We start from the raw sequence: 23,705 nt of genomic DNA, 5'->3' as shown, positions 1-23,705 counted from the left end.
TGCACATTCTCAAACCCACACACAAAACATAGGCCTTAACGTATTTTCCTTTTTTCCCACCCCTTGGTAAAGCTTTGTAGATATGCCAAGGGCCTATGCTTCCAATGCAATTTTAGAACATTTAATTACAGAGACTTACACGTTGTAAATTTAAACATTTTTCAAAAACCTGTAATATGCGGTGAGAACGCCACATTGAGTTGATAATGTGGAGAGATATCAAGCCTATTTTCATTTCCTTTAACACCACAGTTAAGGAAAATAAAATATAATTTGTAATGGTTCCTCAAGACTATCCAGTTCTAAACTAAAAACATTGGCTAGTTAAACGTGTACCTGTCGTTGTAACTGGCACTCGGCATAAATCACTGTCTTCTCTAGTAGGCAGCTACACTCGGCTCCTTCTTTTCTCTTGTTTTCTCTCCCACCCACATGTCTAACTCCATTCTCTGCTGCAAATCTTCAAAAACAAAGAAAAGAATACCAAGGAACAGAGCAGTGATTTAATGAAGTGTTCTTTGTTAAAACCACTCTTTGTTGAACCTGAAGCAGGGGGCTCTGGTGTCCCACTGATAAAAGTTTTAACATGCTTTGATATGCATGAATGGTTCTTATCCTTATGCCTCAGTGTCCTACATAACACCAGTTTTTTCAGAGGTCTTCTGACACTTTAAAAAAATTGCAAAAATACAAAAAAATGTTATTGTAAAAAGGTTCTGCCCACCATGGACTTGACCATAAGCTTTATTAAAACGGTAATCCTATGAGTGGGAAATAATGACTCCAGTTATGGGGCCAGATGTTCAACTGCCTAATAAGTTGTCTACTTTAAGTTTACCGTGGGCATTTACCAAAATCGCAAAACAATGCACAGTGGGCCTGGATGAAGACATTGAATTCATCCTCTACAGTGGGAAAAGAGGTCAAAGTTAACATCAGCTGCTTCCGAGTAAACATTCCTTTCCAGTTATGGTCCCATAATATCACAGGTTTCTAGTCCATAGAAAGGCAAAAAAGACAGAATATATATGGAGGAAACATGATTGCAAAGATATTTTCTTCACAGCTCAAGGTCTGCCTACTTTCTTATAACAGTGCTGTGTATGACTGCTTTGTTGGAAGATAAATATTCAATTTCCTAGCACTTTCATTTTACGCCCCCCAGAGTTCTTATCAGCATATGAAAGCTGATCTTGTCATGCATTCAGACGAAACACCAACCCCTATGTATCGGCATACCTAAGTTTTCCTCTTTTCTTTATCTTTTCTCTTTCATTTCCTGTCCATTGGGGGGTGCCTAGAATTACTGTGGGGCTTTTTGGGGAGGCATGCAACATGATAAATCCTTATTTGGTTGGAAAATTGACATTGCCACTTCCAACAAAAATACCTCCAGTTTGTTGATGTGACAACCTTGGGAAACAGGACCACACACGTCACGGAGGACGAAACAGAGCAACTGCTTCACTGACCGTTACTCATTTCAGTTTCATGAGCACTAACCTGTGTGTAAGTTAGGTAAGAAAGACAAACTAATTCAGTAAGAGTAAAACATTCAGAGACATGCATACCTTCTTATTTTGCTACTGTGAACTATGTTAGTCAAAACGAAAGTTATTTGTACACTTACTGATGTCCTTGGTTTATTTAATATTTGTTATAACCCCAAAGATTAGTGTTTTTCCCTAGTTGATTGTTGGGGGAGGGGTTAAGCTTATGGCATTTTACCCTGCATAAAATTAGCCTAGCAGCTAGGGACTTTCCTTGCACTGAGCTCTTCTACTCTTAAGTCACTGCAGGTATTGGTAGCGAGAGCAACAAGTGAGTGGAGCGCAGTGTTTGAATGCCGTCTTTTGAGTCGCAAAGCCCTTTGTGTGTGCAAAACCCTGCACTCGGTATAAAACAGAGATCGAATGAGAGAGTAACGAGCACAACAGTAAATGACGGCAAAACGCAGATAAGACTCACACACTGAGATGAAGTGAAACAAGTGCACATTAATTAAGTATTTTTTTCTTTTAGCGAGAGTGACGCATAAGTAAAGGCTAAGTAATGGCTCTGACTCGGTTTATATGCACATGTAGACCACATTTCTCAACGGAGTCAAGCATAACACAAATACATCTGTAATCTACAGAGCAGCTCTGAATGTACATGGAGCTTCACTTTGCACTTTTACAAGTATTTGTTCTGCTACTCAACTAAACATATCCGGCTCCTGCCACTTTAAAAGATCCCAATGAAATATTAATCATCACACCATTTGCAGAGAACCATATGAGAGAACACTTTAGAGTGGAAAAATCCCCTCTAGGCTCAACCCACTGCTGTCCTAGGTTAAAATATTGTGTTCACACTGCTCTTCCTTTTCACAAGAACAGAAACAGGAACCTCACAGCAGCTCATCTGCTTGTCTTAAAACCTGGCCTGTAGTCTCAAAGGATAATTTAATATGTAGCACAATTATTTATGTATAGCATGTTTGCCAGATTTGTGAATTCTTACGCAGTGGCTTGCATAGGATCAGGCAAAAGTGTTGCAGGATATACAATGTACTTAGAGTATACAAATTAATCCCTGCGTACATGCATGCTGATTTTCTATGGTTGTTTAGTTTTTATTTTAAACTAGCAGACATATTTAAGGTCGCCTTCTTTCCTAGAATTCAGTATAAACTCATATGTCAGAGCAGGGACTTCCTACTCCCAAAAAGCCATTTATAGTGACATAGAAACAGCAATCTTACCGGTCCTGGCGTTAACGGCAAAGAAACCCTGGGGATTGCCGCTGGTGATCCTGTAGGTGAGTTTATCACTGGCCTTGGCATCTGGATCCACTGCATTTATCTGGATGATTGACACATCTTTAGGGGAGTTCTCCATGACAGACGGGTAGTAGACAGGTTCTGAGGTTTGCGGTGAATTGTCGTTGACATCTTGCACTTCCACGTACACCTCAACAAAGGTCGAGAGCGGCACCACGCCACGATCCATCGCATAGACTGTGAGCCAGTAGTGAGGTGTTGTCTCGTGATCCAGCAGTTCTTGTGTTCGGATAATACCTAGGGGATGAGAAAGACATAAACAAAGTCTTTAGCTTGTGTCATGTCAGGGAGGATTTGTATGTGCAAGACATGCCATGAGTGTCACATCACTGCCTGAACTATACGTGATCTCTAGGATCAATGTCTAGCAATAAAGGGAACAGAGGCTGGATCTCCAGCTGTCCCTGATCATGTTGACTGAAGGCACCTTGACTGAAACATGTCAAGGAGGTATATCAACAACAACCAATCAGTGCTCTCCTGTTTACATTCTCTGGCAGGGATGTTTTTTCACTGCCATGTGGGGGCTGTAGCTGTCAGCTGTGCAAACAAAAGAGCTTTCAGAGGCCTGTGAGTTGTATAAGTTGACAATGGTTAAAGAGTGGAGGATGGGAAGGCTTGCAAACTGAAATAACTAAGTGCTGGATATAAAATGATAGGACTGACTGACAATACAAAAAGAACTTTGGTGCAAATAGGTCTCAATGCACCAAGTAAAAAAAAAAAAAAAAGGTACACATTTTGTAACATCAAGGTATATTTTAATGTTAGAACAATGCATTTCTATTGGGCACCGATACATGCTTGAGCTGTAAATGTAACTTCTGCCAACACACATGCAGATGTTTGAATGGTTGAAAGTGGCAGGAAGTGTGAATGTTCTTTCTGAGGCGTTTGTGCTTTCAATCCCCCACCCGAGCCCACTTACGGCACTCACCAGGTGCTCAGTAAGTACATTTGAACTTTAGGAAAGGGATAAGTGTGTGTGTGAGAGAATGTGTGTGTGTATGTGTAAATAGACATAGGGGAGTTTCAGTTTAAAGAAGAGGGTGCACACATTGTCTATATGTTAATTTACTTGGGAGGAGTGTTAATTAATGTGTGAACATGAACACTAATAGTCCAATAATAAACTAAGATTTCTGTTTTTAATTCAATGCAAGCACGGAACATGTTGCAACGTGAACCTCATGCGAAGCAGTTACCTTGATTGGTTATTCACTGCAATCACTGTAAACTGATTTATGCTCAATGGATGACAATAAATTGGGGAGAAAAACAAAACCTTCAGAGGCAAAAACTGAAGAAATAGCAGCTGAAAAACACCATATTAATTGGGTAACTTAACTTACTAAGCTTAATAACGTCTCGTTATTTCAGCAACGACAAAAAATATAAGGCAGGAAAGGGCAAAAATAAAAACACAAATATCTTCTAGACAATGGAATCCATGGCAACCTTAAAAATAACAACCATTGCTATGTTTGTGTTATTTGTGATATCTCTATAACCTTGATGAGAGCAATGGAAATGTATCGCTATATTTGATTGTTTTATTATCTGAAAACCAATAAAAGTGAATGACGATATAGGCACACCCATATCATTACCGGGTGTGGTTGTGTCCATTTTGTAGTCTGAATGTATAACACACTTACTGCTGGCCCAGATAAGAGCGCTTCCACAAAGCCATACTAATAAGGACATATTTAATGTTCAAATTGTTTACACAGACAATCTCTCTTTCTGCTGCTGCCTTTGTTCACCCACTGTAACATGATGAACTGTGGCGAATGACTGCAACTGAGAGCAGCCAAACCTTGTGCCTTGGGTAACGACACATTTCTTAGAAAAGAGATAACGCTCCAAAATACTTCTCACAAAATTCACAATTTTAACACGGAAGGGGAGTTTGGGGCTACAGCTCATTTATTCTGTCGCCCCGCTTCACTTTAGCGTCCCTTTATTTTCAACCTGGGATTCTAACTTGTCATTAGTCATCATTATAGCTCTCTCAACTTGGCTTGAGGCTTGTAATAAGAGGGGTAGTCAGGCAAGGGGAGAATAGGTAGCTCGCTTTCAATGTATCCTAAAGCCAAGAGCCCCATGGCAAAAACAACACGGCCAGTATATCAAGAATGCAAATTAGACAACTCTGTATAATCAAAGTAATGGTTTCTCTCTGACACACAAAGAGAAACACAACCAAGCATTAGAAAACTAACAATAGTTTGATTGTCAACATTTAGATAAAAATAACACAGTGTTGCCTAATTTATAATCTTATTTAAGATGACACCTTGGGAGTGGATCCCAACTGGAAGAAAACATATGCAGAGATTTGCAAATGTTAAATATAAATAAGAGATGCAGATGCTTATGTGAGGTTTCCTGAGCAGAAACACAACAGGAGAGAAAAGTGGACATTTATGGCGCGTTTCCACTGCAGCGGGGTAGCCCCGTTTAAGCGTCCCTAAGCGTCCTCGCTCAGGCCTCGGGCTGCCTCACTGGCCGTCCGAGGCCGTGGCGCATTTCCATTACAGTTTAGGACCTGGGGTAGCAACGCAGTGTAGGCGGGGCGATCGGCTTTGTTTTTGTTCACATTTCGAGTTGTTCCGTCGAGCTCCCGCTGGATTTGATCATCCCCAATGAGATGAAGGAACGTCGTCACCCCCTCGGTCGACCACGGTGTGCTTTTCTTAGAAGTAGCCATTTTTGTAGCTCCTCCGTTTACAAAATGCTGTTTATAAAAATGCTGCAAGCTTGCTTCTAAATATATATGCGACGCTAGGGATGAACTCGCGCGCAATCTTGTGACGATTCTCTCTGACCAATCAGCAGTCGAGAGTGTTGACGTCACTAGTTCAGCCCTGGCCCTGGTCTGAGGGAACCACGATTTTATGAGGCCGGAAAAAGAGGGAAAAAGTACCCGCTGGCCGGTACTAGGCTATATGGAAACGCCACCAAAAACCGGCCTGGCCGCTTGAGGACGGTTAAGGACGCTTAAACGGGGCTACCCGCTGCAGTGGAAACGCGCCATTAGTAGGGAAGTTAAAGATAGGAACAAAAGTGAAGCCAGTTAGAGGTGCTGGTGTGAGGAGAGGAGGAAGGCCTAGAGTAAAAGCACATGTTGGCATGAGTGCACATGCACATATGCTTATCAGACAAAAAAAGAGAAAAGAAGAGCCAAACAGGAAAATATGAGGCATCTTCTGAGCCTGTGCCAGGAAGATGCCCATGCTTGAGTGTTCATGTGTTTGACTGGCAGACACCAGGGTATCAGACTTATTCTACTTTCTTCAGGGTCATGCTCACATTCCTTCCGCTTGTATCTATCAGCATACCTGAGATACATGCATATGTTGCAGATGAAAAACTTGCAAAATGAATACAACTGCAGCTGCAAGAATAATGTTACTATCTACAATTCAGCCTTTTCACACCAAATGTCAATGCAAACGTGCAGAAAGAAGAACACATTGTTCTGTTCATATTTACCTCAGAACAAAACTAAACAAACAACTTCACCAGAAATGTGTAAAGGTAAACAGCATATGAAAATATATCTGCCACAGTCTTTGGCTGACTAGTTAAAAACAAAGCACATGAAAGACCAATCTGAAGAATGTAGTGGCCACACCCATCCCATATACCGAGCCTAAGCCTACCCACTTAGGCAAAGGCAAAACCTGCCCTTAGGCCGCAGAAAAAAGAAAAACAGGCCGTGCAGCAGCCTCTGCCAGTTTGCTTTCCGCTTTTTTTTCTTGCTCTTTTCTGTTCCCTCTGGCTTTGTTCTTCAAAGTTACTTTAGCACAGTGGCAGTGTGGTGAAGCCTTCAGACAGCCAAAGGATTTCAAATGATCAGGAGTAGCAGGTATTTGACGTCTTTAAATCACAGATACACAAAGAGCGTATTTTAAAACAACTCACAGTAACAATGAAGCCAGAGTTTAGAGAGAGGGACATTTGCTTTTCAAGAGCTGTTTGAAACCATTGACTTCATGCCACTATTTGTTGAAGTGTACTAAATATTGTACATGTTGTTAATGAACTATTGTAACTTTACCAAAAAAAGGATTGTCACTTGAGCTCATTTTGTCACTTCTGCCCTGACTCTGGAAACTGAGTTAGGATCGTTCACCCAAAATGCTGTGATAAGGTGCTGCCGGTTCAACATACTTTAGGTTGTCCTTTTTCATTCGGCAGTTAAAAAAATGGGGTCTTGCTTTGAACTACCTCCGGTAATTCCGCTCACCCCTACCCCACATTCCTCTGCCTTCTCAGGCCTCTCGCTCACATGCTTACATAAACTTTCTCAGTGCTTTCAGCCCCCTTCTCTTTCCACGGCCCTGGCAAAATGCTTCAGATTCCACTACCACGTTGTAGGGCCTGTTGTAATAGAAAAAGTCCTTAAGTAAGCTTTCTGTTACCCAGCAACTCAATATCACATCTTCCCAAAGTTCCCAGACATCTGTAGCCAAGATCCCTGCTTCAAAGACTTCAAGCCAGTTGGAATGAATGCTTAAAACCAAAACATTTGAAGTATGGTCCAAGGCAAAATTATATTCTGCCGTTATACATTCAAAGCATTACTTATTGCATTGATTTTATCATTTCTGTGCAATATGATGAACCGGTTATTAGTCAAAGTTAAAAGCTTTAGTCACTGTTAATAGTCCAAAAAATGTGTGTGGACTGGATCGCAGGGGCTTTTCAGTTGACTTGTAATGGTTTTGATGAATCGGCATAGTTTCAAAATTGTTTTGAACTATTAACTAGTTCTAAGCTAAAGATTGTCAAATAGTTTTCCAAATCTGTAGTATCTACACAGTAACTTTGCTTTTCAGAAGTTTATATTGGAATTCAATGTTTATCTTAAGAGATTATGGTCAGAAATGTATGTTAAAATAAATCTTCCATATTCTTCAAGTTAAACTTGCATTCATACATATAAATAAATGCACTGTACATTTATATTGCTATTACTAGGTTTACAGTAAATCCTCTGTTTAGTTGGAAAGGCATCAAAGGGTCATAATACATTAGGATAGGTCTAGGAGATAATCATATTGGGGATACAGTATCACCCAAAACCCATGTCTATCTTATCTCTTTCAATATCCCGGCCTATTGCGCCAGTAAGCCATTTCCACTTCATGCATCACTGGGCACGCGGTATACTGTCAGTACTGGCAGAGAAATGGCTGACGGCAGCTCTGGCTAAAGGGAACATGGTACTTAAGATCAGCTCCATCAATTTACCAGCATAACAATAGAGGACACTGTTTGTTTTTTATATTTACGGCCAGTACAAAGGTTGTTTTAGCTTTAATGTAAAAGAGTTTGTGATAAAAACTTGAAAATCATATATTTGTACACTGACTTCGAGCCTGGGAAAGAGACTGGTAAACTTGCTACATCTCTGAATAGGTTTTCCTTTCCTCATTTTAAAAAGAATGCCTATTCATTCCAGTTGAGATAGCTTTTAGGGACTGACGATACAAAGCATCCATTGTTACTGGGAGCAGCGTTTTTTCAAAGGCCTTTGAAGAGGCCAGAGCAATACTTCTTGATTCAATATCACAGTATTATTTAGAAGCAGTTATTGTGCCTAGCCTCACAGAGCTCTCTCCTTGTGCCTAACAATGAGAGAAACACATCTTTCTACACTATAGCTCTCTCTATATTCCCAGTGTACATTGTAACCCCAGCTGGCCCAAGAAAGATGTAGACTTTGAGCTGACAGCAAACAATTTCCCTTTCACATAGGTAGAGATTCACGCTACTGCCCCAGGTACGACTCCACAGACCATGAAACGATCTCCTGTTGGCTTCCCATCCATGAGGCAAACCCAATCATCGTAGAACATGACTAAAGATCAATACCTCTTGAACAGTTGCAACAAAGGTTTTAAAAACAAAAAAACACAACTAAACACGTTTGGGTTATAAATTAGAAAATGGGGAAACCACTAAGATAGGCAAGATAGAAAAATCACTGAAGGTTACTATCAGAGTCTTAAACCTGCATACATTTGGGGAAACTAAATGTGGTTTCATAGTACTTCTCTCATGGGAGTTTTGCGGTGGCCAAATGGTTAACACCATACATGATATACTGTGATTGCATAGTCTCCAAATAGACCCCTCCTCCAACTATAGTAGTAGTCAACTCAGAAATGAATTGACAGATTTTAAATATTTAGTTAACACACTTGAATGCGCCTCAGTGTATTTAGGGTCAGGCCTGACACTTATCAGGTATCAGATTGCATGAAATTGGCTCTAAATGCTTGAAATAGTAGCTGATAGTAGCTTGATATGAATCAAAAGGATAAAATCATGTCTCTATCTCTTATATCTCTGTGACGAAGATGTGCACGTTTTCAATGTATCACTGCTTTTTGTAGTACAATGCTATAAACTGCTGATTGTGGCCGTTTTTCTGTGCAGCACCAGTGGCTTGAAGTATTAAATAACTACAAACAGTTTAATTAAACTGTTGTGTATGTTACTATATTAAATAAGCATATGTACATACCATCAATATAGCTTTCTAAATGTTCCCTGTGGTCCACTTTGTAAGACACTTCTCTAAAAGGGTAAACTCTGCAGACCTACTGTAAATCAACAGAAATATATAAATCTAACTGACAAGAGTCTTAGCATGACAAAAATAAACACACAATGGAGCACATCCTGTGCACAAATCAGCCTTACGTTTCTTTAAAAAGATTTAATGGACTGAGAGGACAACACACTTTTAACTAGGGAAAGTGTGTTTTTCATTTAGCAACCTACAATCAACTTTGTCCCGCTGCACATTCCTGGTCCCGTCTCCACAGTAACAGCACTCAAGCAAAGACTACTTGGAGTCATGCGCCACTTTGCAGTCCCACTTTTATCTCAAACATATAGGAACTGAAAGGAAAATTAGCTTTGGCAAACTGTACTTAATGGCAAACGTTTGACCATGAACAAATACAAGCAAATGCCTTTTTTGTTTAAGAATCTTTTTACTTTACGTGGGGGACGATGGAAAAAGAAATAAAAGACAGTCATTTATTTTGTGGAAATGGAAAACACTAATAGGACAGTGTCATTACGCATCAAACAGTTGAATTTGATTTCACAAAGAACACATTTACAGCACAGGCTGCAAAAAGCTTCCGTTGAAGGGCAATGCATACATTATACAATCAGCATCTGTGTCTCATCTAGACTGAACACTCTGCCTTGGTCACCTTGTGCACTGGATAATTTCCCTTCCAACTCAGACACAACTCTCTTTGAACACAAGTAAGCTTTGTCTAGCTCCATGCCATCATCTCCACAGCAACAAAGCCTTGAGTTACCCTTTACATTCAAGTGGAAACTCACAAATGGATTGTCCTGTGGTCTACTTCTGTGGATATTAACTCAATGATTGGGTGATCAAATGTATATCTGCCTTTATATATCGATGTTGCCCATAAAGTTGGAATAGTTTTGTTTTCAGACACATTTCTCGTTTTAATCCTATTTTCAGACACAATAATGTCATGAGAAGAGGTAACAAATTGTTATTCAAACATTTTGGGCAACAGTGTATATATACATGTAATTAGATCTTAGATCCAGTTAGTCATCTACTTAGCTAATATTCCTGAATGTACTTACCTAAATTAAATATCTATAGATAGATATAATAGATTGTTTCCTCTATTACTCCACCCTGCAGCCTTAGATGAAGTTGTGCAATTGTTTTCTAAAAAAGGCTGAAAATGGCCTCTTGTGAAATCGATTATTTCCCTTTCCCTTTGACTTATACATATTATTGCAATTGTCTACCTGACCTTTTATCAGTAAGGGCTAAGCAACTAGATTTGAACATAGTCACTTCCCTTAGTCATCCCATCATAGGGAAATAAAAAGACTGATTCATTGGCAATCAAAACCCTTGCCATTTTATCTGATGGTTGTTATCCGGTGTCTGAAGGTGTGCAAGGCTGAGTCAGTTATAATTAGAGGAGTGGAGACTTGCTTATGTTCATAATGATAAGAATTGTTTTATTGCTAGTGTGTTTCAACTGGCACTGAAAGCTGAAGGTATGTCTTCACCTTAATACCAGTGCAACTGTTGGTAGCGTTTGTATGAGTTTCTTTGATTTCAACTGATCACAATTTGTTATGTTTAATTCATAGTTGGGCTCTGCACAAGAACCTAAAACCCTCACAACTGTCTTTGGTATTGGCCCATGTACAATATGGAGAGCTCTTTTGATTACTCTGTAGCCGTAGTTTCATCTGAGGGCGTGTCAAGTTCAGGGGTCCAAACAGCTTTTAAATAGTTCTCGATGGTTTAACAGCGCTAGTTGCAAAGCCTTTCTGAAGAGGAGGCCTTTAAAATCATGAATGGTTGACATGAAGGGCACAAGCAAAACCAAAGCCAGACCTCACTAGTATCCTTCCACCCCTGCTCATAATGGTGGAGAAACAAAGTACAATTGTGTTCCGAGTCAATGAAATTGGTTGAATAAACCATGATTTAAAGTTCATCTTTGTTTTATATTCAACACAAAAATTGCCATCTTGCTTTATTTCTCCTGAATCTGCAGGTTGGATAATGTTAAAAAATAAGCACACGTTTCGTTTTGGTCCCTGTCTGTCAAAAATCCCCTGACTATTAGAAATGTTTCCGATTAAAACAAGGAATGGTAATGTTGGTCTACAGCATGGAAAGGGGCCCAGAAAAGAGTCTTGATAAGAGTAGGTTTAAATTAAGATGGCACCAAACCAATGAGTATAAAGCTTTTAATAACACAGAGAATGTCTGGGCAAACAGTTGCCATGGACTCCCTGAGCTGTCCCACAGAATAGGAACCATATCTAGGGAAGAAGCTTGCATATTAAGGGTTTCCTTGATTTGAACTTGATGTAAATGAGAACATGATGGCATTCTATGAACAGCATCACAGATACCCCTTTAAAATGTAACCTTGTGTGGTTTGGGAATGTCAGTCAAGTGGGTTGTTTGCCTGTTCAAAACACAACCTTTGTTGAGATTTTTTAGATACACCTACTCACTCACTGTTTCCTCGCATCACCAGTGCAATGTTTTCAACAGCTGACTTTTATTGTGTATGCCACTGTAAGAGGAAGCGCAGAAAGAATCGGGATTTATACTGTGGTGGTGGAACAAAACAAAAAAATACTACAACATATATGAGACCAGGCAACAAACGGATATACTCGTCTTAACAAACAAAACGGCCTGGGTTTAGAATTACGTGGGTCTAGTAAAACAGGAAAAGACTTGAATCGTATTCCCTCACTCCTTCCCACCCTTAAAAAGCTAATTCCATGACTGAAGGTGGCTTCTAGAATTTTTCCTCACGCCACTTTTTCATTTGTTTTCCATTTTTAACACATTCTGGTTAAGATTCACTACATGCAGCTGCAGCATTGAATACATAGCACCCATGCTTATATTTTCCTTTTAGAAGCAAAAATATTTTAAATGCATATAGTAGAAACCGCACCCTTCGTCTAGTGCGATGAAGGAGGGGCATTACCACCTTGGCTGTATTTAGTTGTCTACTGACCTGAGATGTAATCCATAATAACAGAACCCCACCCAGCACAATCCTATCATTACACCTCCTGATAATCACTTTGTATGGACCTCATGGATTAAGTAGAAGATCAGACTAGGCTCCATGAATCTGTACACTACATAGGAATTTGAGTTAGACTAGCTGCTGGCATGCATGTTGCCTTATCTACACTTATCCTACATATTATCGTTTGCTTCAAATATGGTCAATATAGTTCATAAATATGGAGAAACTGACCTAAAACAAAAATAGAACAGCATATATAGTTATTGGTTCAAGCGTGCAGCATCTATCTACAGGTATGAAAATCCAACTACTACCACAGAACAATCATAAACACACAACAGCTGACACACAGTCCTGCAGGACAGATCCTTCATAAAGTCTCATCTCCTCGTGCTAAATGTACCAAGCAGAAGGAAGTAATTCCCTGCAGGATCACTGAGGAAAGCTCCTGTCAACTTAGTGAATAAGTCGCATATTTCTGATTCTTAATAAACATTACTCTACAAATATAAACGTCTTTGTACGACAGTAAATCTCAGCAGCACAGTTATACATTTCAATCTGTATTATGCAGATATGAACCTTTAAGGTTAACATGTGCCAAGAGAAATCAATGTATTATGCATTAAGTTTCACTGCCTCATTTAGACATTAAATATGTATAATGCAGAGAGGAATTTAATTTCAAACAGCGGAAAAAAGTCCCTTTGAGCTGCACAAGAATGTGGTTAGCGAGTTTTAAAAGGAAGGCAGCAAGCCAAGTCTGAAACATCCAAATCAGGTGATTGCTAGGTTTTGGGAAGGAACTCCTGGAATTCCAGACTGCTTATTTTTAGCTCATTTGAGTCAGCTGATAAAATCATTCTGGGCAGCGGAGCAAGTATTGACATATTTCTGCCACATAATAAGAAACCTGCAAGCTAAATCTGCCTTCAGTACGATAATGAATATATTCTGTTATAAAATACATTTATTTCTAAAATGCTACTAGAGTATTTTGACCTTAGGTCCAACATATATGATCATTTTTCAAATTGATATTATTTTAAAAAGGAGTATGTATTCACAGAGCGACACCATAACTGTGGAAAGAGGTGAAATGACCTAGAATCTTCGTAATACCACAGCAACTACTCAGGAATGTCCACACAGGTCTGAGACTGAGAGACAGCTGGTCCGTCTGTTCTTGCCGTCAATTCTCCCAAAGAGGAAAAATGACTGGAATTAGGAACCTTTCCCGTCTGCTGGAAGACTCCCTTACCTCATTGTTCTATACATTGACATGAACTGAATAAACTCAGGCTGCATAAAACATTTCTGATGCAAATTATTTCAGAAATGATCACCAGTATTATTCAGCTCTATAGTAACACTGAGAAAAGAGACTCACCAGTTTCCTCATCGATGGTAAATATCCCCAGGCCGGATCCATCTCGTATGGAGTATCGAATCTCTCCGTCTCTTTCTTTGTCTTCATCTTCAGCTGAAACAGTCATTACTGATGTCCCAACAAGTGCATCCTCCTTTATATATCCCTTTTCCATAAACGATCGGAACAGAGGCCTGTAGAGATTCTCATTCACATCCACTACGTCCACCTCAATGAAACAGGTGGAGGACAAGGACATGGGCTTCCCTTTGTCTTTAGCTTTTGCCGTCAGGTTGTACACCTGTTTTGTCTCATAATCTAGATTTTGCACGATCCGTACAGCCCCACTGAGTTTGTCTACTTCAAAATACCCGTCTCCGTTGTCAATAAGGCTGTATCGTACCTGACTGGAAGGTCCAGTATCAGGATCGTGAGCCTCCAGCCACATAATAACGGTGCCGATAGGAAGATCTTCCCTCACCTTCACGCGATAGTTAGGGGGAACAAATCTTGGTGGATTATCATTCACATCTTCCAAGGTGATTTTAAGTGGCACGGTAGAGACTAACTGAGGCTCGTTCGTTGCCAGGTCACGGGCCGCGACCTTTAAGACATAAACTGGATGGAGCTCACGATCAAGCAGCTTTGTCACAGTCACTACACCAGTGTCTTCATGGATGGCAAAATGATCTGTGCCTCCTAAAATTGAATACTTCACGACTCCATTATCTCCTTGATCCTTGTCTGTTGAATCCACCTGGATGATTTCTGTACCAACAGGTATACTCTCACTTATTTCAACTGAATATGAATCTTGCAAAAATGTAGGTCTATTATCATTGGCATCCAGGACCTTAACCCCCAAGAGGCGTGATGAGGATTTCTGTGGTATTCCAAGATCATAAACTGTAATGTTGAGGGTGTACTGGTCTGTTGTTTCCCTGTCAAGAGGGGAATAAACCAAAAGCCAGCCCGTTTCCATATCAACTACAAAGCGGCTTTCTGTGTCACCTCCTGAAATAACGTATACTAGTTTTCCATTGAAACCGCTATCAGCGTCTGTGGCACTTAAATGCACAATCCGGGCCCCAACTGGCAGGTCCTCTTTAACCTCAATAACACTAGGGAAGGACTCGTCAAACAGAGGAGGGTACCGGTTGACTGAGTGAAAGTCCATGAAGTTGTCATCCAGCTCAGTATGCATGTGGATTTTGCTGCCCTGAAGTAGCTTTTCCGCCAACATGGTAGCGACACCAGTTTCAACACATTTTAACTGGACAGGCTTGCGTGCTGTGATGACAGTTATGTTCATGAACATTGGCTGAGTCTCGTGTTCGCCATCGGTCGCAATGACATGTAAACTATGAAAGGACACTTTAGCTGCCTCTCCCTCACTCAGCGTGTGCCTCAATGAGAGCACGCCAGAGTTTGGGTTCAGTTCAAACAGATCGAGATCATTCCCGGCTTTAATATAGTACCTTACTAGCTGCAGCTCATCCGCATCTATGGCTGACACGGTTGTTATCTGCTCTCCCTCGCCGTGATCTCTTGGCACAGTAACTTCACAGTCTACATTTTCAAACAAGGGCTTATTGTCATTCAGGTTATTTAATGTAACGGTGACTGATGCCTCCACCTCTCTCCGGTAAGGAGATCCCCAATCTGACGCCCTGACTTTGAGCCTATAAATCCTTGGCATGAGCTCATAATCCAGGACCTCTGAGGTACTGATGACACCAGAGAAGTAGTCGATGACAAATGGTTGAGGGCTCATATTGGTAATGCTGTAGGTCACATAGCCGTTTTCCCCTCTGTCTAAATCAGTGGCTTTAACAGTTATCACACTGGTCCCTGTGGGCACATTCTCATCAACACTGGCCTTGTAAGATGGCTGCTGGAACTCAGGTGCATTGTTATTCACATCAATCACTTCAACGATCACTTTTGTTGCCGCTTTTTTGTCACTGGTGATCACATCTAGCTCAAATCGAGAAGCAGAATCAGCATTGATTGGTCCTGCAGTGCTGATTAAGCCAGTATCTGGATTGATAGTAAATCTGTTCTTGTCAGATTTGTGTCTAAAGGCATACTTTAGCTGTGGATACTTTGGCAAAGCTGTTACCATAGTGACAGGTGTAAGAAGAGGGGCGAATTCACTAAGATTGACTCTGTAAACGGCCTTTTCAAATATTGGAGGGCCCACTTTGAACTGGGCAGAAGTGACATGTACCAATTTAGCAGATGAAAATTGAGGGGGGCTGCCTTTGTCCTTCGCCTGTAAAGTGAGGTTATATCCGAAAGGCTGGCTGTCCCAGTCCACATCTTTGACTGATTTTATTTTATACTCCTTGCTCCCAGGGCTGCTTCTCACAGCCTTGAACTGCTGAAGAGGGTCACCAGCCACTATACTCAATGATGCTATTTCTCCATTTGGTCCCTGGTCACTGTCCTCCACTGTCACAATAGCATAGGTGGGGTCATGGTCTGCATCCGAGGGGGCCAGGGTTACAGCAGTGATTACAGGTGCATGCTCATTGGCCTGCTCCACCCTCACTGTGAGTTTGGCCATGCTACTGAAGCCGCTGCTGCCGTACAGCTTCATTCCTCTGTCCACCGCAAGGATCTCCAAGTCGTACAGCTTCTTATCAGAGTAGTCTAGTTTTCCAGTCAGTGTCACCACACCACTTGTTGGATGAACTGCAAACATGTCCGTCCACTCCCTGAAGCTATAGTAGTATTCTCCGTTAGTACCGATATCTGCATCTGTTGCCGTGACCTTGGCCACACTCATGCGTATGGCCATGTTCTCTGGCAGAGAGATGCTATAGGATGTTGGTGAGAAAAGAGGCCTCAGATCGTTGGTGTCCAGTACCTGCACCTTCACTCTAGTGCGACACTCAAAATCAGTGCTCCTTTCTGAAGCTTTAACAGTTAGCATGTAGTGGTCTTCAACCTCCCGGTTCAGAATGGAAGTGCTGCCTCCTTTGGTCCTTATTCGCATAAAACTGAAATCTCCCAGCAGGTAGTCCTCTGCTTTGAATAGGTTCTCATTATCTCCAGAGATGATTTTGTACCGTATCTCCCAGGATGGGTCTGTGATGTAGACCCCCATCTTAGCGTGACTCTCTAAGTAAGTCTTAGCAGCAGAGTTCTCATATATTGTGGCATTGTAAACAGATTGGGTGAATTGCATGGAGGCAGCCCTCGCCATCCTTTGGTTCCCTGCGCAGCCACAGAGGAGCTGCATGAGCAGCACAAGCAGTGAAACCAAGCGCGTCCCCATCATTGTACCGTGATCTTCACAGAACCACCTGGAAACACAAAAAATACAATTGTTAGTATGACAACATACAAAAAACAGTCAAATCTGAATAATATAAATAAAACACATTATTCATCATGGAGAAAAAGTCGTAATACTGAATTCCGTATTCCTTTTTTAACTGTGCACTTTCCCAGACTCCTTTGAATGTCATGACAAGTGGCAACCATGCTGATAAATAGCTAAATAGGTTCCATGTGGAAATAAGATAAAGCAGTGCAGTCAGTCAGGTGACAAGATCTTAGCCTCAACTGGTCCTACGTCTGCACAATGCCAGATGCCAAATAATCTGTGTGCAATTCATAACAGAAGAACATACTGTAATTTATCCAAAAAATCAGCTTAAAAAGATTACAAATAAATAACTTGCAAAGAACATCCTCAATTTTCTTGCTGATGGAAAAATGTATTCAACGCTAGACTGCTAATTTATCAGCCAGTTGCCCTTTTTTTCCCTTATGTATAGAAATGCAATCTGGTCACCCAATAACGATTTGAAAATGTAATTTAAACTGCAAGCAGCAGCAACTATATAATAGCATCATATAACTTACAAGGAAACTGGACTTCTCTGGCAGTAAAGATAAATTAGAAACCATGCCGTGGTAAATCAAATACAAGGGTGCTCTTTTATATCACATCAAGCTATAATCACTGGAAAAAACCTCGGAAGAAAATGGTTTTAAGGCTGCTTTAAAATTGCAGATTCATTCGTTTACAGCCGCTTTACAACCACTCGGCTGCGTGGGAGTCCGTACAAAGACAAATAAAAGCAAGACGTTGCCATGTCTGCGCAGGAGTGCTGTGTATAAAACCTAACCTACATTATTTACTTTTGGCGTGTCAAAATGACCCGAACATGGTTTACTTATTAATGCTTTATGCTGGGTTAATAAGTGACAGTCTTAACTAAGAACACCTTACATTTGAAACTATAGCCTGCAGGTACAAAAGAACCATCTGCTACCATTGTAAAAAATCCAACTAACGTTACAACCAAAACTTCTAGTTTTACACACGTACAACAAAACAGTTTACCTTCAATCGCTTTATTTGCAACCTTTAACCAATGAAGTGTTTCCATTAAGACAATATAAAATCTTTGAAGAAAGTAAGTTAGGTGTCTGCAGACTGTTTCATTTCCAGCCCCATCCCCCAACTAAAGCCATTCACTTCATGAAACGATGGTAGCCGTGCATGCGCTCAGTGAGATTTGCTTGGGGAAAAGCACTATACTTTTCAAACGCAACGTAACACATAACCTAAAGTACATCTCGGGTGAATAACGAAATCCTGGTGTAATAACAAACAACACTACTCCAATAGTTTTTCTGAGACTAAACTTCCCCCGAAGAGGCAGAGAAAGCAGCAGCGGCTCTCTCACAGTCCGCAGCTCACAATAGCAGACCTAACCGATCTCAACTTTCTTTACTCGTTACACAAATGCCAAAGATAAACGCTAAACGAGCCAAAGAACCACCACGTTTACAAACAACGATTCACGTACCTCTTCTATTATTAATCTCATATGTTTGGAGGTTTTGCAGGTAGTTTATGTAGTCCAAATCTCGGCATGGTAATACGTGGACTTGTCTCCTCTCCGTTACTCCATCCACCACCACCAGCAGCCGCTCTATCCCCTCACCGCTTCCCTTTCTCTCCCTCCCTCTCTCGAGCTGCCCGGTATCTCTCCGCGCTGCGCACGTCCGGATCTACTTATCGGCTGGCAGCAGGATAAAACCTTTCCGCTGTGAACCCAGGAACAGGGTAGCATACTTTGATTTACCGTAGCTGACATTATATTTTTAGTTAAAAATATTATGTTGGCTAACTAAATCTTAACTTCTTAATCTCCAAACCACCACAAAATGGCCCAATGTAGACTGTTCTTTAGCTATTTATTCCTTTTACTGAAAATATTTTACTAAAACTTTGAAACACCATTATCCATTTGTGCAGATATTGATTATACGTATTTGATGATATATAGCTTTAATTATGTACTTGTGCTTACATGGATCATTAAAAAAAAATGTAATTAAGAAATATGTGACATATAATAGGCTACATAGCCTATAACTTTAAGTTACATTTCATGTATTTTCTTATTCTTTCCTTAACATTACAATGGATTTAAAATTGACCAAAAACAAGTGCTCTTGAGGTAAGGTCAGTGGGCTAACCTAAGAAAGTATTATAAAGGGCTAAACCCTATCTGCTCAAATGGGACTAACGGTAATCCAATATGCACCTCTTCAGCTGCAGCCCAAACCACTTATGTGCCGTTACGAGGCTCTTTTGTGACACAATTAGAGAGGTGAGCTCAGTATGACCAAAAGCTGGAGAAAGCAAACAAACACCATGAAGACAGTGTCAATTACACAATCATTTATGCTCTCTGTGCTGAAAAATGCACAGTGAATTCACATCATAATTTAGCATAAAATAGGTGGATAAACTGTATTTTGCAAATAAAATCGCAGTTCATGGCATCCCTGATGATGACAAATAGGCTAATAAAACTTGAAAATGCAAAGTGCCCTGTGCGTGTGGTTGCAATTTATTGTTTTAACATCTATTCTGGAGATTATCATGCTTCTCCTTATTCTTACTAATGTTATTGTCTTTTAATCGCCTGCGCAGATAGTGTCCAGTCCAGCAGTGCGTCCCAGGGTCTGTGTGTTGGCATTAGAGCAGTGTGACTGATGGTGGAGGAACATTTGCCATGAAGGCTCTGATCCCACCAACCAACCCCCCTTCTCCCCACACATCCGTCCTGACTGCTACCCAGACCAAAAACTGCTCTACATTCACTCCACAGGCACTCAGGAGTGTGGCTGCTATGCGATTGATGGCGCTGTCTCACTGCGCTTTCCCGTACTGCAGTGATCCAGCTGGTGCGCCTGCAGAAACCCTGTGCTGCAGACAACTTGTCAACTTGTACTGCTCCTGCCTGTGTAGGTGTGTGAGTGCAGGTGCGTGTGATTGCGCAAAGCGTGCGTATTTGTGCATTTGGTTCTTTGGCACAAGTCAGAACGAAACAATCATTCTTCCTTGACGCTTCTAAAAATATGCTTCGAGTTGAAGCGAAAGTTTTAAGAGTATTTTTAACCTTCTTTAAATGAAGAACCCAAGTCTGTAATTGTACTCACCAGACCAGCTGGCTGATCGCAGCTCCAAACTTCACTTAGATCCTGGTTGTTTTTGCTGAATCTTTTTTTGCGAGCATCTCTCAGATTAGTGGGGCTTCTGTTTGTGAGAATCCGTCACTTTATTCTTCTTCAGTCCCTCACAGTTTTCGGAGCTTTCTGTTCCAATCCGATCAGAGCCATGTCACTTGGTGGCTTGATACAGTTAAGCTTTATATGCTTCGCGTCGCTCCTCTCCCATAAAACGGTTCAGGTGGAGATTCATGCTGTTGCTGCCTTCAGGTGATATCGGGAATGTCGTAAGCCTGATATAGGAGTGCAAAAAGAAGACCCGGCAACGTCGAGATGTCCTTGCCTTCAGTTCTCCCGTTCGGAAAGTGACAGAGCTACCGAGTAGGCGGAGAGACATGGAAGTCACATTAACAACTGATGAAGAAAGTGATGTCTTTGATTATCAGCCATTAGGTTTTTCATTTTCTGCTTTTCTGCTTATATGTTTAACACATAAATCCCACTTATAATGAATGAATTAAAAAGTGAATTGTGAATATTATCACCTTCAGGAAAGAACATCTCATAAATAAACAGTAATAAAAACACATTTTGTTACAGGCTCATTTTTATTGGTATTTAACATACCAAAAGCACTTGAAATTCATTTAAAAATCCACAAAGTTTGAAGAAATATCAGATCTCCTCGAAGGCATGATGTTACACCTTCAGCTCTGACATCATGCCTCTCATTCCTGGCATGCACGGTTCAGCGTGTTGCCTGCAGTTTAGCTGTGTTTATTCATCTCCAAAATCAAAGCAACAAACCCCACAGCATTTTTTTTTATTGCTTTTCTCAATTCATTCTGTTTAGGGATTGCATACTTGTGCCCTCTAAGAAACCACCATAGCTGTAATAATGATCAGTGCATGCAATTGGAGAAGCAAAAGCTCCTCGAACATGTGGTTAACAACTGAACCCGACACGGTGCTGTGAAGTGGCTGCCAAAAAATGCCAGAGCCGAGAGGGGCTGTTGAAGCCGGCGGTCCAGCGTGAGAATCTCTGCCTAATGTCCATTCAGCACTGGCTCATTAAAGTCACATTTGCCCACAGGTTGCGTAAACGAACTAGACATAGGGTTTGGTGTGTGTGTGTGTGTGTGCGTGTGTGTGTGTGTGTGTGTGTGTGTGTGTGTGTGTGTGTGTGTGTGTGTGTGTGTGTGTGTGTGTGTGTGTGTGTGTGTGTGTGTGTGTGTGTGCGTGTGTGTGTGTGTGTGTGTGTGTGTGTGTGTGTGTGTGTGTGTGTGTATGTGTGTGTGTAAAAGACAGAAAGAGAAGGGAGGAGGGTGGGAGAGGAAGGTTGAGATTGTGTGTAAGAGTGCAAGTGTGTAATGTTTAATCTCTCTCTTCTCTCTCGGACTCCCCTCTATCTCGCTCCTACTTTTGTCCCAGACAATGTCAGGATCTGAAACAGCTTTTTTCTTCTCTCTCCCTCCCTCTGATCTGCCTATAAAGCTTTAATTGAATTCAGGTCAGGTGATGCCCAGGGCTGGTTCCACTGCTTTGATCTCACCAAGTGTTTGCAGTCCTGGCTGCTGGGGGTCAGGTCTCATTGCCTTACCCTACATGTATTGGGGAGGTGTTTGCATTAGGAAGTCCTCCAGTTCCTTCAAAAATAATACATTAAGAGATAGACACACATTAACTCAAAAACATAGGGAATAACATCCTGGAGGCTTTTTGTTGGACATTAATATTTAAGTCACTGTATGTGTGATAGGTTGACTCATCTTTTATGTTTCCTGTGCCATACAGGTGTAAAATAAACTCCCATCTTGAGTTTCAAAGCCTCATTAAGACAGTGTACTGAATATTTCCTCTAACACGACTAAATGTCCTCTTAAAATCATACTAATCTGCCACAGATTGTCCTTGTGTTTCTGAGAGATGTTAATAATAATAATAATTCCTTACATTTATTATAGCGCTTTTCCAGATGCTCAAAGCGCTTTACAAATACACATTACACATATCATACATGCAATGGTCACCACTGTGGACAATACCCACAGGACCAAGTTCAGGTGAAGTGTCTTGCCCAAGGACACAACGGCTTTACAGATGCAGCAGCGGCGGGTTTCACCCCTTGATCTGATGATCATTGCACAGTGCACTGCGCAACACCGTCCATCTTCACGCGTCGAAGTCATCGAGGCGCTTTTACAAGTACACATTGATATCATACATGTACTGTGGACATTACCCGGAGCAAATCCGGGTTAAGTGTCAGCACCCCCCTTGATCTGATGATCAGATGCACAGACCACTGCGCCACCCTTCCCACAAAATGTTGAGGCATGGACCGGCGTGCTGAGTGACTTCTCCTTTCCCCTGTGACTAATGTCTTAAGCTGTAGGTTCCCCTGCAACTAGAAACTGGAGAGAGATCAGGGAAGATACAGATGATTTGTAGTGTGCCTGCAGCTATTGAGCACACAGGTATCTGTTTCTCCCACCAACCAATCTGGATCTGAATCCCGAGGCAAAGTTTAACTGTACGAGAGATTAGAATAATTCAATATCCACACTGCTGTAGTGTCCTCAAGTAAAGACATTGACCCTCACAGAGCTGGTGCCACTGTTTAAGATTAGTCTCTGGGCAGAAGAGACAACTTTTTCAGTTTAAGAAATTGTTTAGTCACACTATGTACCTAACACTATTTAAATGAGGGGATTTTTTCTCTTAAATAACAAGAAATGTACGGGTAATAAACAATTGACATTGCCCCTGCAGCTGGAGACAAACTGCTGTGCTCTGAATATGAGTCTTCACGCTGCCTCAAGCAAAGCAGGAGATTATCTAAGCAAAGCCCCTTGGTTGTAGAAGCTTCCGTAATAACCTAAAACAAAAATGACACGAGAATACACTGTGCTATATCTGGAGCAACCGGTTTGGAGAGTTAACATTACTGCATTATTTATTTGGTGGTGTTACTTTAAGAGAGCATGCCAGGGAAAGATAAAATGTGTGAAATAGATTAGTGCACTTCCCTCTGCATGCAAGGTTATCATGAAAACCGGCATTGTGTCCTTCGGGAAATCAATAGCACCCTTTCTCCCTGTTTATAAACTCTACATTTGACTCCAATTGGGTTGCATTTCTTTGTTATTAACCGATTCATAAGCTAAATGAGATAGCCTTCTCTGATGTGCCCAGGTGGACCGCAGAAGTGCATTTCAAATGTGCTGTAAACAGCCTTATTAACCTTGAGAAGAAAGTCCTTCTAGTCAGCCTATAAAGAAAGGGCAATCATGAACATTTTGTCTGTTAAACATTTTATCTTATTGCATTTACTGAAATGTATAGTGTCGCTCCACGAGTTACATGCAATTTTCATTAAAATATTTACATTAAAAGGAACATTTTGACATTTTAGGAAACATACTTA

General features: G+C 41.0%; 1 protein-coding gene across 9 annotated transcripts in view; it reads right to left on the bottom strand.

Annotated features, from left to right (window-relative positions):
- fat1a (FAT atypical cadherin 1a) overlaps window positions 1–18,763 on the bottom strand; it is a 67,976-nt gene extending 49,213 nt beyond the window's left edge. For all 9 annotated transcript variants that reach the window (XR_004570514.1, XM_034231529.1, XM_034231530.1 and 6 more), the window contains exons 1-3: window positions 18,625–18,763; window positions 13,817–17,106; window positions 2,747–3,061 (exon numbers count right to left, since the gene is read on the bottom strand). Coding sequence is in view for 8 of the 9 variants with exons in the window: in XM_034231529.1 (XP_034087420.1) it covers window positions 2,747–3,061; window positions 13,817–17,081 (3,580 nt within the window). In the remaining variant the exon portion in view is untranslated. The remainder of the gene's footprint in view (window positions 1–2,746; window positions 3,062–13,816; window positions 17,107–18,624) is intronic.
- Between the last annotated feature and the right edge of the window lie 4,942 nt (window positions 18,764–23,705).

The sequence above is a fragment of the Gymnodraco acuticeps genome, unplaced genomic scaffold, assembly GCF_902827175.1.
Source record: "Gymnodraco acuticeps unplaced genomic scaffold, fGymAcu1.1, whole genome shotgun sequence".
In the NCBI taxonomy this organism is placed as follows: domain Eukaryota; kingdom Metazoa; phylum Chordata; class Actinopteri; order Perciformes; family Bathydraconidae; genus Gymnodraco; species Gymnodraco acuticeps.
This window is presented reverse-complemented; position numbering and strand designations above follow the sequence as displayed.